At 36.8% G+C, this 17706-nt stretch overlaps 1 protein-coding gene across 2 annotated transcripts in view; it reads right to left on the bottom strand.

Moving 5' to 3' along the window:
• Positions 1–845: 845 nt before the first annotated feature.
• Positions 846–17706, bottom strand: part of LOC124162925 (gamma-tubulin complex component 2-like) — an 87687-nt gene continuing 70826 nt past the window's right edge. Inside the window, exons 14-17 of one of the 2 annotated variants that reach the window (XM_046539665.1) lie at positions 10846–10989; positions 7203–7268; positions 2806–3032; positions 846–1711 (exon numbers count right to left, since the gene is read on the bottom strand). In XM_046539665.1, the coding sequence (XP_046395621.1) occupies positions 1618–1711; positions 2806–3032; positions 7203–7268; positions 10846–10989 (531 nt within the window). In that variant the 3' untranslated portion in view covers positions 846–1617. The remainder of the gene's footprint in view (positions 1712–2805; positions 3033–7202; positions 7269–10845; positions 10990–17706) is intronic. The other variant, XM_046539666.1, reaches the window with a different exon arrangement.

The following is a 17706-nucleotide window of genomic DNA, read 5'->3' as shown; positions in this document are numbered from 1 at the left end:
TTCAATTACAATTATTTTAAAACACGTACGTGAAATACACTTGTAATTTGTATTTGATACTTCAAATAGACCACCTGAATGCATTTTGTATGGCAAATACAGATTTATGGTCTTTGGTAAATAAAAAATACATTTGTAAAATACTTTTGAAGTAGCTCTGATAACACTTCCGTAATTATGCTGCAGAGATTACATACTTCATTTTCGTTAGAATTGTTTTCTTCATTTTTGTAAGTACCCATAAAGTGCCTTAGGCACTTTATGGGTACTTACAAAAATTGGCAGGTTATATTTTTTAGATCTCATAGTTTCCATACAAATGTATTTTGTATTTCAAATACTACTCAGCCTGTATTTTACCCAGCCCTGATGAAGGAGAATGGAGGGGAGATAGATGGAGAAGAAAAGAAATGACAAAGTGTTAGATTAAGCATATGAGGAGAGAAAATTTCTACAGAGGTTACAGAGGAGACAAGAGAGTCTGGATGGAGCATAGTTAAAAATGTATAAGAGGAAAGAATGTTAGGTAAGATCGGGAGGATGGAAAAGCCTCATAGTAAATTTGAGAGAGAAGTTCAATTTGGGTGGAGGGATAAGACCCGGGCCTTTATTCTGGTTCTTTTGTTGCTAAGCATTTCATACAGTCAATATAGGCTTGCCAAAGAAGATAATGCAACAATCGAAGGGATAGTCACAAGTTTCTTTGCTTACTGAGTTAATGACTGCTAAATCACCTGAAGAAACTGGGTAAGTCACAAACCGCTCCAAATGAACCAACCAAAACCAATACGTGCATTAAATTAAATAATGGATGCGTAGAAGATGGAAGGAAAGAGCAATTACTATCATTGTATGTATTTTTAATTTGATGTTGCTGCTATAAATTATGCAAGATAGAGTAGCATTAAAATGTACATAAATACAAGTACATATATTCAAGGAAAATACCACAGAAGGAATCATCCTAAATAACTAATTGCATTCAGTACAAAAGGTATTCAATCAACAATTAAAGGATTTGCCACAAATAGTGCAGCAGCGGTTGTGGATAGAAATGAAAGATTACAACACTTGTAATTCGGTAAGAAGGGCTGACTGTATGCGCAGATAAATAAGCCAATAAAGTACAATTTTATACATAATATCTTTCATTTACAATGCAATATGTATTTAAAAAACAATGATGCCATAATTCAAATAAAAGCTATCAATAGAAAAAAGTACAAAAATGAAAATTTATATTCTCGATACGCACAGGCCATCATCATTTTGCCTTGTTAAATGAATAAAACCTGAAAGGAAAGCTTCAATCAAGTAAGCTACCAGCAGAGTCACAGCTTCAATTAATGACAATGGAATGATACTCATGATTGAGTTCTCTAATGAGAACAAAGTTAATACACAGCTTACTGAGTAATCAAAGCTTCCAATGATTTATGCTCACTGGAATTACTAACAAGGCTCAGGGAGCATATAATAATCAATAAATAATTACATGATCATTGGGAGGAATATACGGTTTATAGTGGCAAAAATATGTTTAGAAATTACCTGTACTTTCAACGAAACATATTAACAAGATATTTTTCGGAAAAATTAACGGTAATCTGACAGCAATCAACCTGATGTCTGTCCCTTTTTGGATTCCAAACGATATCTTTCGGCAGTGAGTTTTTGCAGCTGCTCGCCATAAAATTCATTGAAGTCCAGCCTGAAATATAGGATATTTCAATTATCCACATTATTCACGGATAAATAATTCTAAATAAATTAAAATACACACAACAGTAAATCCAATGTCATTTATGACTGGTCCTGTAACAAACTAAAGACTTTTCACACACACCAGCATTGCTTTTAGTCATAGAAAGAGTCCAAATAAGGATGCATGGGCATACCCAGCAAGAGGGAGCAGCTGCCCCCCCTAGAAGTAAAAGTAAATTAAGTTCAAAACAAAGTTTTGAACAAATTTTCTTTAAATCCAAGAAAAGTGATATTAGTGTAAAGCATGTAATTAATATAAAAATATTTTTCCAAGCAAATAATTTTAAAAACGAATAAAGAGTTGTAATAATTTTCTTGAAATTTAGTTTTCATAACCTTTACTGTGTTACAACTTGAACAAACACGGCTTGCCCCCCTCTAGTTTTGATCCTGGGTACGCCCTAGTCAGGATGTGATAAAATAGATGAAATATGAAAATAAATTGCCTTCCATGCTGAAATAAACAGAACTATATGAGTAAGTTTCAATCTGGAAACATTGAAATAAGAGCACTGATAATTTGCCTCGTTTATCGCTGGCTACACTTTTGATAGTCCCCAAGTGTAAGCACCAGCTATAGTCCCAGCCCAGACATTTTTGGTGTGCTGCCATTTCATTACATTACATCTGCAAGTGGTGCTGGAACCAGCTTTACTTACTATAGGCATATTTACCCATAAACTTGCTATAAATTTCCTCATAGACATGTATTAGCCAGTGCATTCATTCTGGTCCCTTTGTTGTGAATGGTTAGCCATAGATACCTAATATTGAAGATGATAAATCAACAATCATAGCAGGAGTCACTGATTTCCTTAGCTAAACTGAGTTAGTGACTGCAAATGACAACTAGAAGAAATACCCGGTTCTCCTAATATTAGAAATAATGACACATATATGTATTTGCAAAATGAAATCTTCCTACTCTTGACTAAGCAGCGGGCCTTGGGATTATCAAGAAATGGCCGAAAAGAATGACAACAATGGATTGCAATGGCAAGACAAACTTTCTTCACAGCTTTAAACCCTGATGATCCTCACCTGTACAGTACATTGACGAGCTTCTCACTATTGTTAATGCGCCCCAGTTCTGCTATTTTGTCAAGAAGACCAACCAACATTCCAGTGAACTCCAGGTCAAACCGTGAGATACTCTGCTCAAAGCTGTCACTCTCGCTTACCACACGCTCCACAGCAGGGCTGTCAGAAGTTGAGGCTGACGTTGAGGCATTACGGCCAGATAATACGTGCAAAGAAGGCGTGGACACCTAGTGGAAGAAAAAAAAATGTCAGGCAAAAAATGATACAAGTCTACACACAATAATCAGCGACACGGGTAGCCATGTAATGATGCAAAAAGCTTAACAACCCAGAAGCCATTGCAGAATATTTTGACCTCAGCATGCTGAATATTTTGCTAACGCAGATTAGGAAATCCATGTTAAGCTATAAAAGGCTAAGAAAGTCTATAAGAATTTAAGAGTTCACATGTTTACACTTGTAGCACATTTGGCATGTCATAGTGAACTGGGTTAAGTAAAGTCACAAAAATTATACATTGGGTGAAAACAAAAATTACTAGAAGCTACAATTATATGCACTTACTCTTTTGACTGCAGAGGAGAAAATCACAGAAACTGACAGAAAAAATTATTTTAGTTATCCAGCAGAAAATAATAAATAGCATAAAAGTTGGTCCAGCTCTGGTACTTAAGTTAGAGAGACTGTCCTTGGGACGATTTGATAGAATAACAGTAACAGCATACAGAACAATAGAAATTGATTAGAGCAATTTCTCAAAAAGCCTCTAGGATTAACTATGGAGGTCAATGACAATTGGTGAACCAAGGGAATGGGAGTAATAGAAAGCACTAGAGATTTTCCAAGCTTTAAGTTCAATTAAAATATAAGATTTGCAGTAAATGATATGGGCACCTATATTGTGGTACCATACAGTAAAGGGGAGACAATATTTAAGCACAAGTCAATATCTCCACTGCAAAAATGCTCAAAAACCGCCCACCAAATCATATCCACTCATCTAGGAGCCTATCAATACAAATCCGCTCAGCTGGCAATAGCCGGAGCATAAATTCTCCAAGCTTTGGAGGTGAGCATTTTTGCTCCGGCTACTGCCAGCTTGAGCATATTCGTATTGTTGAGCTCCTAGATGAGCAGATTTTATTCGGTGGGCGGTTGTAGAGCATTTGTGCAGTGGAGGTATTGAAGCTGCTTATTTTTTCCAAAATTGAATAGCCAAATATTCAGAGGGACTATATATGGAGAAACATAGTAAGCTTTGCAGACTGTTAATTTAGAATTAATATCAAGAACATAGGTATTAACAAACATTAGGCTGAATGGCAACCCTATGGAAGATACAAATATACATACTGCAGCATAGTTTTTCCCTAAAGTTGACATTCTTTGTCAGGTAGGTTCATTACTGTTGCATTGCAAAAAATATTTTGGCTTATTTATTAATTTATCGCATTAATTTGGGTGCTTAAAACACAATTTTAGAAAAAAATTACCTGACCCTACAGTAGAAACACAGTATATCTTAAGCATGCATTCTATTGAACTATTCTATAACCATATTTATTTATTATTTTTGAAGAAACATAATTTAATAAGGTATAATAAGATAACCATATAACTCAAAGCCTAAAATATAATTTATAGAAATATTAAAAAAACATATTTCATTCATATGTGCAAAACTAATACCTCTAAATTCCTACGGATTGAAGAATTAAGTGCAATAAAATCTAAAAATAAATAAGTAATCAAAGCTGACCGTAGGCTGATCATTTGAGTTTGCTTGCTTCCAGAATGCTAGTCTATATATGTGCTTTTTCTCTGCCTATTTGAAGCACAATGTCATAGCAGACAAATGCAACATTTATATTGACAACCATGCCACCTACAATGACTGCGACCTATTATTAACAACCTAAAACATGCTATGTAATGTAAATCCTTAACATAAATTCTAAAACCAATCATAGTAAAAGACAATGACAATTTATTCAAAGGTATGCAATGAAGTTCATAAAAATATGGACATAGTTCATAAATAAGTTTAATGCATGCAATATCCATGATATCTACACTGATGTCTTCCACTTCACTGTCTACGCCCATCAAAGGCACGTAAACCTACACCATATTTGGTCTCTATCTTCAACACAACAACACTTGCATTGTACTGCACGAAGCTTATCACACGCATTCTAGAGCTCTTTCTTTGTGTTATTCCAACTTTAATATTTCCCTTTAAAGACCCTGAGTGCAAAACCCAGTAGATTCTACATCTTTGAGCCAATTTGTTCCACTAATAAATGGGTTGCAAATCCTGGATCAATCTTCTCATTTTCACCTTCAGGTTCTCTGATCTACCACAGGTTTGACGAGGTCTCACCTTGCATGTTCCTCTCCTAAAAAGTTCATGGTACTAGCCTGATGTACTCCCTCAGGTAGTCCCTGCGCAGAGATCCTGACACAATATAGGTTTAACTCTGGTATGCATATTTTACTCAACAGTGTTCCATCACATCCCGTAGAAAATAGTAAATGTGAGCGGCTAAACTCCTGGGGATAATAATTCAGAGATCTCCTTTACCTTTCACATTACAGTACAGCTTACAGACCTCATCATGAAATGAGTGCTGCTGTATGTACTGTCTACTTTGGACTCCACTTTCACTAGTAAGAAGAAGAAGAAGAGATGCTAGCCTTCGTCATAATTGTTGATGGATTTCAGTTTTTTGGTCATGATATCTTCAAATATCATTTGCACCAACTGAGTGGCCAACTTTACCCAAGGTAGATGAATACCACTTGAAATGTCACTGACTTTTATGCATGACTGCTTATTTGATTAGTAAATTCAATTATCTTGCAACTAACCCCTGTGTCTAGAGTTTGACCTAACATCCACAACTTGGTAGCTTAAACCTTAGCTGCCAGACAAATTGTAACCAACTGATTATAACCTTGATGACTGCCAATTAATTTGATTATAACCTTATGTCTAAGTCTTGCAGAGGGGGTCGCTTTCCCAATATGATTTCCAAAAGGAACTCCTTATCCTCCCAGGACGGAACAGTATCAAATAAATTGTGCCGATATTTTGTTACTCAGTTCAGTAAATGCCAGCCCTTTCATGAGCCCTATTGGCATGATCTTTCTAGGAATTAATAGTATCTTTGAAAAAGATAAGAAAATGAACTGACTGTATTCACAGTTTTTCAACAACCTTCCATAGTATACTTCATTAAATAAAGATTGAACATTAAGTTCTCATGTCTTTTTGCGGTTTGGTTCTGAACTTCCATCGTTCCATCACGTTTTCAGATTTTAAACAAAATTCCAGCATTTACATTAATTAATTTAATAATTTTCATGGTTGAAACCCAATTACAGAATCATCATGAGAGTTAAATGAGTTTAAAAATAAGTAGGTTTTAAAGCTATAATTCCATTTGGATCAGGAAATATAGGATAATACATCTGGGGTGCCACTGATATATTTGTTCATCTGCATTGGAAAAACATTGACAGCCATATCCAAAATTCAAGACAGGAAGGAAAAACAGCCATATATATTAGTGTGATTGCGCTAAAAATTATTGTTTAAAAATACCTTAATAGAGCATGAAAAGCTGTACCATGATTTCAGAACTGCAGATTGCCTGCCTTCATGTTTACCAACCAGAATAGATATTTAGCACACCCATCTTAAGAACTAATTTCATCATATCCATGAATTGACGCTTATATGTATAATGATCCACATCAGGCACTGGCAAATGAAGCACCATAACACATTCCGACCCTAGTATAGATCCATAAATATACAAAACATCCTCTGATAATGACCAAAAATTGTACATACGTATGTACTTAAAATCATGCAGCAATGCACGAAATGAGCAGCTGAAACTAGGGATGAAACACCAAGCAATATCTTTGGCTGCAGTACACATTACAAATCCTTGATGGAAGTTCGATTTTTGGCACATTGATGGAGACAAATAATGATGGGCCCTTGCCCAAATAGGGATGCAAGAGTGTAAGTATTGAATAAGAAAATGTAAGACAGTCAGAAAGTAGATACTTGGCAAGAGCTGGAAGACATGTCACAAGAAGTAAAATGGGAACGTAAATTACAAATTTTAAAGGAAAAAAAAATCAATCAAACAAAATATAAACCAGGGACATAAATAGCAATGACGACCTTAAAAAAACATGGAATTACGAACACACATCTATGGGAAACAACATATTTAAGCAAGGAGCATGCACTGGAATACCATCCTAAAGCAGACAGGACCACAAAAAAGCACAAAACACAATGCGAACACTGAATATTATAAGCATGAGCCTGAGGCTTATTTTGAGCTACATTTTTTTATTTCTGGCATAAGTAATACCTCCATTTCAACATCTGCACCAAGCATTGATGTCAACTCAGCATCCACAAAATATGTCCTCATGTGCTACAAAGATTAGAAAGGGGAAAAAGGAAGCATGTTTGAATTAAATACCAATTCTAAAATAACATGGTCACAAGATAGTTACCATCTAACCCACTTATATATTTCAACATAATCAAATTCAATGGGATATTTACTCAAACCACATACGCACATAAATGAAAGTAAGTACTTTTGTTACATGAAAGTAAAAGGGGCAACATAGCCTTAGATCAAGTTATGAAAAATTCCTGGAGCACATACAGGAAAATAGAAAAGAACTATCTGGAGAACATATAGAGACACTGCATTGAAAGTGCTAAAGTCCATTAATTACTTCTGACAAATTTTCACACAAAACAGGATCACCAAACCATGTGTAGCCCAAAATCTCAACCAAGAATATTTTTCGCAAACTTCTGAGAGGACAGGAATGTCTTGAGAGAATTTGTTCACCAGGCTATGAATATAGTTGACAGACTTTTTGGTTATCTATGTACTCATCAAAGGATATTTAATATATGCATGTAATTAATATCTACCATAAGTATTATTGTTTCATTTACCACAAGTCTAAGGGAATCAATGGAACAGATAGATAAGCACAACACCGTGAAGTGGACAAGCACAGAAGCACATACGTGGGGTCAAGAAACGTTTTAAATTCCTGAAAATGTGTATCAATAAAAGCAAAAGATATTGTAGAAGTTATTAATTTTTGTGTTAATTTCTACAAGACCATTTTTCCTATTTGTCAAGCTAAGAACGGGTATTAATCCAACTTAAAATAAAAATTTGAACTGCGGAAGAGAAGTAGCACTATAAGTAGCGGTAACAGAAAATTACTTTCAACTGCAGACGATAAAAAGGACAGTGAAGAAGAGAAAAACATAGATGGGAAAAAATGTTAAATAAGTAGCACAAAAGGTATGTTACACACATTTCTGCTAAAGAGAATCTTTCGAACAAGATTTTCTTTGGAAAAACTTCACACAACTTAATAAAGATTGGTCCTCATAAATCAAAAATAATCCAAGACTCTCATAGCAAAATGAAACCCAATGAACAGGGAACTTGCATATATTTCAGATATGATCATGAGCCCCAAAACTATAAAAATATATGATAGCGTACCACGGTGAAAGTTTTAAATTACTTTTTGACGTGGTTGGCGATATTTAATTCATCAAAGTTCAAGAGAATTTTCAAACATAGGTGAGAATCAAAAATGCCTGAAGATTGAATGGTAGAAAAGTGATGTCATTATTCAGTACGCGGAGGCACGGCCATTGTGGAGGCCGCATACTTGAATACAAGCGACGGCTTAGCTATGATTCATTTCTTGAAGTGCAGACGTATCAGAGTCATTCATTTTAACTGCAGGGCTATTATTTGATCTATTTTTACTTCATTGAAAGCGATAGATTGCGTAAAGATGACGGAATATGGTTATTCTTAGGCTGATTCTAGCAACCTTCCTTTTACTGATTCCATCATGATACCGAGGTATTTCAGTGAAACCGAAGACTTAATCGGCTCCGAAAGTCAATGCTGAAAAATGGAAAGGGAGCTGAGTAGCTGATGTGCATCTGAAATGCTTTACAGTTCATAACAAAGTGAGATTAGCATGTAATCAGCTCATATTGGTGCAAGCGTATATTAATGAGATGTGTATTCTTTTAGCAGGTCCGGAAGAGTGCCTTATGGTGAATATTTTTTCCTCATTGAAGCAATCGATGATGCTTTCAACTTAAAAATACCTTGCTTGGAAGGCGACACGAAGCTCTTTCAGACTGAATTCTGAGGAAGGCCAGACAATTAATTGTTTCAATTTTGTAGCGATAATATGCACGAATTTCCCATGCAATCTGCAGACTTTTGGGAGACATTTTCCATTGTATAAACTGAATTTTGAGTGGAAATACGTATATTGTGGTAGTACGTATTTCCTGCAGTATATCAGCATACTGTCTGTTAAAAGTATGCAATTTCCCTATTCATATATGTGCTGAACAATAGAAGTTTGGCAAGGGCATTTAACCCATTTTCAAAAATCAAAGTGGTATTTCTTCGTTTAAAGCATGTCTCGTATTTTAAAAGATTTCGTAACTTCTTTATTTACTTCATTTCTACCTACAATTTGATAATTTCACAAAGAAATTTCTGAACTTTTTTTAAAACTATCTTTTATACGGGGGTTACCAAGAATGCTTAGGCCTCACTTCACCTATAGATTATTTTCATGTATAATCAATATTTCTTCATTTTTATCAATTTTTAGCATGATGGCCTAAAGAGCACTTGACTGTAAGCCAAAGAGTATATGGTTCAATTCTGGATGATGCCTAGGGGCACCCAAGCCAAAACACCTCAAAGATAGTTTTTACTCCCCATCTTACAGGAATTCATTTGTGGAAAATGGTAAGTATAAGTAACTCCTTACCTTGCAGTACAAATTTTATAAGCTAATGATCAATAGGGCATCAATATACTCTATACTTAGCAATTAAAATACCATACTATATGTTAAGATATGTTTCAAATACCTAATATGAACAATACCATGACAACACTGTCAATAGGAAGAAAAAAATGCCTTTGAAAGTGACAAAACATGGTAGTGTCCAAGTTATGCTTGGCCATCATTATAAGTAGGGCAGAATTGCTATCCTTCATTAGGCATAAAATGAGTGCTTATAAACAGCCAAAATATCCACTCAGAATCCAGCCTGTTATGAACTTGCCTTGTCATTTCCTTTATTGGATTTAGTTAGGCTGGTAATTTTCATGGGATGCTACTTTACAGGAACTCCATGAGGTGCGTGAATGACAAATATTGAGCATGACATCAGATCACGTTTGCCACGAAATAGATTACTACGCAAGAGTTTTGTTCAAGGATAAAGACTTTAACTACAAGACTAGGTACTTATAATGTTTTGGCCATAGAGTGAATGACCTTTCCTGGATACTACCATTCCTGCCAAACTTCAAGACACAAATTACTCATCAAATTCATTTCAATCTCTAGTTAAATTTCCTTTCCTATAATCTTAAAATCAGCTTGAAACAATTATGGATTTAACTATTATTAACGTACGATAGAGTTCATTTAATGGCTAGATCTATGATGATGTTGCATTATTACTGATTTAGATTATCCAAAATGTATTGATTGTTGGAAAGCAATATTTCTTCTACCCTTAGAATGAACCAAAAGAAAGATATGTATATACAATGCCTCCACCCAATGCAAATGAAATTTAAAGATTCAGTAATAGAGAAGGATGTTACTGACAACCAAGCCCGATTAAAGTTCATATCACCTTGAGTTAAAAAGAGAAATATATACATACAAATATTAAATAACACAATCTGGATATATGTCACTGATTTTTTTAAATTAATTTTTAATTTATTAAAAAAATAATCTATCATAGTATTTAAATCTTATAATATTACAATCTCCACTGGAATATTAACCTATCTATGGAATAATTTCTGCAAGAAAAATTAAATTGGTAATGACTCAACAGTAGATATTCCACAAAATTCCAGAAATCCAGCTCCTTCAGTAACTGATGATCTGTAAAGATGTTACCTTGATGAACTCAGCAAATTTAACACAAACTCCCAATAGCTTATGCACAGTGGACAGCAATACAGAATTAGTCAGCATGCAGTCCTTGAGGCAAGTGTCTAAGAAGTTCGAATGGCACAGCAGCACATCATCCACATTGTTAACCTGCAAATATGAAAAAAAAAATGCTGACTAAATTAACAGGCCAAAACCAAATTCAACCAAAGCAGCAAAAAAAATGCTGAAAATTCCAGGGATCGCAGTTTTGGGTGACGTTAAAAGCCACCCAGTACCAGTTACCCTGCTAGGGCCCCAGCAAGCACAAATTGAATGATGTCTTGCGTGATGTCTTATTTTAACAAATTGATCCATTGCACATTAAGTGGCATCAATTTAAGAGAAAAACATTGAAGCTTTTACATAAATTTGGCAAACAGGATAGCTGTACAACACCTCTTCATTCATAAGATTGGTAATACACATCAAAGAACAGTACTCAGAATAGCATAACATTGTGACATTTCTTGAATCATTTTCAATATAGTTGACCAATAATATTATGAGTGGAAAAAAATTTATTATTTTCAAACCTTCAATCTTACGAATGCCCACACATAACTCGCAGGCTGCATTTCAACTTGCTTTCAACTGGATGCATCCAGTTGGAAGTTAAAACATTTATTCTAGCTGGAAGTAAAAGGCTGAATTACAGCCGGACATTTACTGAGATTTCCGTCCCTCAACTTTCCATTCAGATTTTCTGGCGTAATTTTAGTTAAAATTGGTCAGCAAGATTTTTATATACTTGAATTCCTGCTTTATAACACATAAGTACGTCAAGCTTGATTTCTGATAGATTTTTGATTGCATTGGATTTGAATTGAGCAGCAAATCTGCTAGCCGATTTTGGAATGTATTTGGCACTTAATTCCCAGCTGAAAGCCCATAACCATTACTCTGCTGGATTGTGGCTTTTGTTTTTATACATAAAAAACTAATAGCAAGTACTGTTTACCTACTTTTACCCAAATTAGGTTTAGCAATCATTACGCACTCAGTGATAAAAAAGAATCACAGCATATGGCGGCATCATTCCTATGTACCTTTTCCTGCTCATTTAACACCCTGTTGGGTGACCAGAGACGCAGCTGGTCAAGGACGAAGGTGATCCGATAGCTGACACAAAATTACGTGGCCTAATTGCATGAAAATGTTCATTTATAAACTAATTTATTTTCAACTGATGGCTGCATTTCTTTTATTGCCCTATTAATAACTTTTGTAAAAGAGAGCCCTGGCCCAGAGGGTGACATTAGAAAATTCAAAACAAAATTTTGAGGAGGGCCGCAACATTTACAACTTTACCAGCAATTATATTTGATATCTCGAGCAAGTTTCAGGTAAAAAAAAACGCAAAGCAGCCGAATTTTCAGTTTTCAAATTTCATCAGAATGTGTCACCATAAATTACGGGAAACGACCCCATAAAAACACAATGGGAGAAGCGAAACTTGAAGACCGGCCCCCTTCCATAAATATTTTAAGCTACCATCAAAATCTAGTCATCGCAATTCCCCGCTACGACATACCTCGCTCTATCAAATGAAGGTTATGGATAAAAATTTTGGGACGGTATCTAATTTATGAAGCGGTTTTCCTTTTCACTCGGGACTGCAAATCAAAATATTCGCTATAGGTAGCTCGCACAGTCATTGAGACTGCGAGAGATTGGTACTTCCCGAACATTCCGAAACAATCCTCATCGTTTCAGACAGGGGCGCAGCTGGGAATTAAGACTAGGGGGTTTTAGGCACAACTAGACCTGAGGTGTGTGGTATACCCGCCAGGATAAGCGGGAGGTGTGGGCCCCCCCCAGAAATTTTTTAAGATAAATGGTTCAAAATGGTGAGTTTTATGGCTTTCTGAGGGATATTTTATTAATCCTCACACTCTGCTATAAGTGCATAAGTAAAATGGATAAAACTTAAAAGTTTCTCTCAGCTCTGGGGAGGATTTTATCCCCCAACACTCCCCCCCCCCCTTGCTGCGCCACTGGTTACAGATGCTCGTCGCGATAATAACGGCGAGACTCCGTACCCAAATTATTTCCCAAATTCCAGCAACTTCGGAGGTCCCCGCATCTGTTAAAGGCACGGGAATACCATTTAATCGATATTTCGGGGATGAGTACGCACTTTGATGCCAGCACATTATAGTCAAACGTTAGCCAAAAATACTCGAGGCATTTACGTCAGTTATTACGTCATTAATATCGTCATGTCTTTCGAACAATGCCGTTGCTGCCTCTATAAGTAAGCAAAAAGCATCTGCGGCTTTCACGCTATTGACAGGAAATCGATATAAAATGAGTCGTCTTGGTGCATTCATGTTTTGGCGTCATTTCAATCCCCATTAAATAAAATTGCAATTTTATTGACATAATCGATACGATATAAGTAACTTCAGGACGAATAATAATGCAAATGAGCAAGACCATCAAGGTACCTATATATGCCACGAAAAAAGTTGACTATAAAAATTTAACTCATGAAAAATGTTGAGAATATGAGTCAGAGAAGGGCGGGGCATAGATATTAAAATGATGTACGTATGTGACGCAGTTACGAAGTCGATTTTTATCACGAATGCAGAGGTTCAAGTAGACCCAAAAATCGCAATTGCATTAAAATAATTCGGTAAGTAAAAGGGAAAGATAAGTAAGACGAAAGCAGAATCTTCCTCATTCAGCCATTCTCTCATGAGTTCAAAATAAAAAAACGCAAAATTTGCCGCCCACTTTTTATGAGTTGGTGACGTCACTAGAGTGAAAATGTCACTAATGCTAAATGAGGTCATGGAAAATAGAAAATTGAGAGTTTTCCATGACTGAAAGCCATAACGATATTGCCATTATGTAAATTTGCGAGTGATTATCCTTTGTGTACCATTTTAAGTAGGAATATAAAATGAGAAATCTCTTGTTCGTCGTGACGAACTTCGCTTTATGATGCGGGAGGAATCGTGAGTTTAAAAAAACGAGGAAGAACGTTCAAGCAAAAAAAGAGTCGCAAGATAAAATATGCCACACTGAAAGAAACAATAAGGGGATAGAGAAAAAAATCACTTCGAAGTTAACCCGATCAATAGTGACGAACGAATAAATTATCACGGAGAAGACAGTGATAGAACGCTACATCCACGATGCGCCACAACCTTATAAACTGAAGGCGTTTCTGCATCTCAAGGAGGGGTTTGCGCCAAACCAGTAATGCGAATGACTTCAGCCACTTTCACCAGCAGGAAAAACAGACACGAAACATCCCATCAAATCTGATTTTCACCCAGTAAACTCGCTTAAGGAAACGCAAATAAGTAGAGGCATAATCTTTATAATAATAATAATTATTATTATAGATGCCTTTACTCGGGCGAGGTTGAGACTAATAACTATCCTCTTTCATCTAAACCCTTTATATGTCTATGGCCAGGTAAAATCTGTGAAGGGCATGGCATAATCTAAAGCCTGGATCACGCGATCATTTTTTTTCGTCGCGAAAGTGATCACTATCGCGATCACCAGGCGAAATGATCGTCGCCGGCAATTGTTTTCGCGATGGCGATGAGGATTCCCATCGCTATTTTTCATCACTAGTCCGGTCGCTTTTTCCGTCGCTAAAACCGTCACTAAAACCCCATATCAGCCAATCGGAACGCATTCCCCGATGGAGCGACTGCAGCGCAACGTTTGACAATCGTGGGAACGACACAGATAAATAAACACGCTGTATATTTTCGTGATGCGGGTCCTATGACGAGCTGTGATATCGGAAACGATGCGAAAAGCTACGGCGGGAGTGACCGTGTGATTCAGAAAAATGATCACTAGAGCGATCGCTTTTCGCGACGGGAAAAGTGATCGCGATAGTGATTACTTTCGCGACGAAAAAAAATGATCGTGTGATTCCGGCTTAAGCGATATGCCTTGAACTGAACCAGCAAAGATTTCATTTCTATGGCGACGGTTTCAGCGACGAAAACATGGACGTGAAGAGTGATGGAAAAAAGGATGGTATTTCTATCCTTCGAACCATCGCGGAAAATAATTACGAGAAACAGTCATTTTTCCGCCATCATTGGATAGATCGCTGGCGCTGTACCTCAAAAGGGATGGGAAAAATGATCGTGTGACTCGGGTTTCAATCAGGGATGGCAATAGAAATTAAACTAAAGTCAAAACCAGTAAAATTTCAATAGTTACGTTCCAGGGAGCGGAATGCAGAAACGAAATGGGTTTAAATCCTGGGAGCTAAAGTCAGCCTCGAAACGAAATAGGAGTCAAAACTACTTCGGGTCGAAACTAAACTAAAAATCTGGGACGAAACGAAATGAAGATAATTTTTCGCACCAGAGGACCACGTGCTTCACCTTAGAACAGTTTAGTTTTGACCCACACACCGAGTGCGAAGAATGGTTGAATGACGTAGAGGTTCGGCCAACCGCCATTAGATGCATGGGGTACTCATATTTTTACCACTAACAGGAGAACGGTGAATGTATACTGGCCATTCGATTTTTAAACTCAATGATTTAACCTCTCTACACACATGTCAAACGTAATGGGTCGAAACTATTCCCTCTTATTCCCCTCCACCCAACTTCTGTGATCGAAACTTAACTATGAGCAGCGGAGTTTCGATTAATTTAGTTTCGTTCCTGGGAGTAAAGTTTCGTCTCGGGTCGAAACTAAACTCCTTGGTTATTTTAATTTCGCGCGGGAACGAAACTAAACTTAGGCCTCGTATTTTCATTTCCCTCCGGGTCGAAACGAAACATTTTGGTTTCGATTCACTTGCCATCCCTGATTTTAATGAGCGAATGCGTCGCGGCGCGCCGTCGCGTAAAAACATAAATGACTCAAATCTGATCGCTGAAGACGGGGCTGACGATTGTGGCCGTTTCTGAGCATGCCAAACATGTTGTTACCCGGCTTTCGTGCTCTCTTGATCCCTGGCCCCTAAACCGTTTGTGGATGGAAACAACACATGACAGCTGGAGAGCAAATAATTGATACTGCTAACGGGGTTTTGGGTATTGGATGTTGTGATGGAAAAATGTCGGTCAAAGTCAATTTTTCGAGCAATCGAAATTCAATGGAAATGAGAAGCTCGACTTTTCAACAATGATCGAAATATGAACCGAAAGATCGATAACTAGACAGTAAATTTTTAAAAAATTTACAAAAAACATGTAGGTACATTATACGAGGGTCGTTCAATAAGTCCTTATAAGAGCGTTTCTACGTAACTGTCATACTAGGGTTCAAAAATTCAATTTGAGGTAAATGGACCGTTATAAGTCCTGACATGGTGTAAATATTCCAAATTTTAATAATCCGTACCTGTTTCTCCCCATACTCCAACCATTTTTTACGAAAACGCCGCGGAATTGAGCTCTCGTATCATAAGAGCAAATGATTCCGTTTACAGAGCCGTTCTATTACTGAAGATTTCGCAACTAAGATAAGATTTTTCTATGAAAATTTCCAGTTAACCATTCTCCCCAATCATGACTGTGTCTTATCAATCCATTTCATCAATACTTGAAAGTCACATGTTCACGCAGAGGAATGTAACGCAACAGTGCGTCGTTTTGGTGTCAGTCAGTGACGATTGACATACATTTTTTTCCGTTGACCAAAATCGAGGGATGCGGGAGATAAATCGTTTCGTATCCAAATCAAGTCCATCCCAAGGATGAAATATCAGAATGAAAAAATTCCCCAGCATTCACCGTTTTTGTTCCTGAGGGCCGTCACTGACTGACATTTTAACCTTTGGTATTGCTCAAGTTTCAAATTTTGGTCCGTGCGCTTCATTGGCCCCGACTGGTTCACAAAATTCGTGGCATAATATGTTCCTCGAGTAATAATGTTATATCAGTTTTATTGTTCTTGGTAAATTGTTTGTTTATGCAGCGGAGTATTTTATATTTTTTGCCAATTGTTGACTTCGGCATGCCACGTATCACCGTCACCTTCATTGTCGTCGCGTCGCTTCGGTACGTGTGTTGTGAAAGCGGGACATAGGAGCAGAATGATTGTTGAGATCTGAAATCCTTAATTGTAACATATGTCATGATTTATTAAGATGGCAAAGACGGGAGCAGAGAGACAGCGCGAGAATCGTGAGGAAAAAGCAAAGAGGTGAATGCGAGGAATTAAAAAGGAAGAATAGAGAGCGGCAATGAAGTCGTAACAGATCATTGCAAGGGTGGTGTTGATGTAGTTGGGGGCAAAGGCAGAAACATGACCTGGAAAGCTTTTAAGTCGGGTTCTCCTGTAATAAATGCAGCGCGAGTGTGTAATTAAAACAGCATGAAAATAAAATTTGCAGAGATCCCTGTACACGGCATTTCTGCCTCCAATGAAATGCTGGACTAACAGTGGCACGGCATTTCACCCATTCGGAACACACTCTTTGTTCACCATGTGGAGTTAGTTGCTATAAATATAATTAAGATCGCAATAGATCATAGTGCTAGGAGTACTCACCATTTTAAGCGAGAATATAGAAATCGAAGCAAAATTACTGGGTAAAATACATACTATGTGCTTATGTTTCAGTGGGGTAGCCAGGAATTTCGTTCAGGGGGGGGTCTAACACAGAGGGAAAATGTTTTAAAAACAGGGTACTAGGTAGAGGGTTCTAAACTAATTTTAACACTTTTTTCTGAAGGAAAATGATTGTGTTTTTATATTTCGGGGGGGGGGGGGGGGTTCCGGCCCCCCTGGCTATGCCACTGTTATGTTTCTTTTATATTAAATTTCTGTGTTCAATATAGATATATTTTGCAATGCTCAATCCATAATAAAGAAAAGTTAACA

This window comes from Ischnura elegans, chromosome 7, assembly GCF_921293095.1.
Source record: "Ischnura elegans chromosome 7, ioIscEleg1.1, whole genome shotgun sequence".
NCBI classification, from domain to species: domain Eukaryota; kingdom Metazoa; phylum Arthropoda; class Insecta; order Odonata; family Coenagrionidae; genus Ischnura; species Ischnura elegans.
Note: the sequence above shows the minus strand (reverse complement) of the source record. Positions and strands in the feature narration are given on the sequence as shown.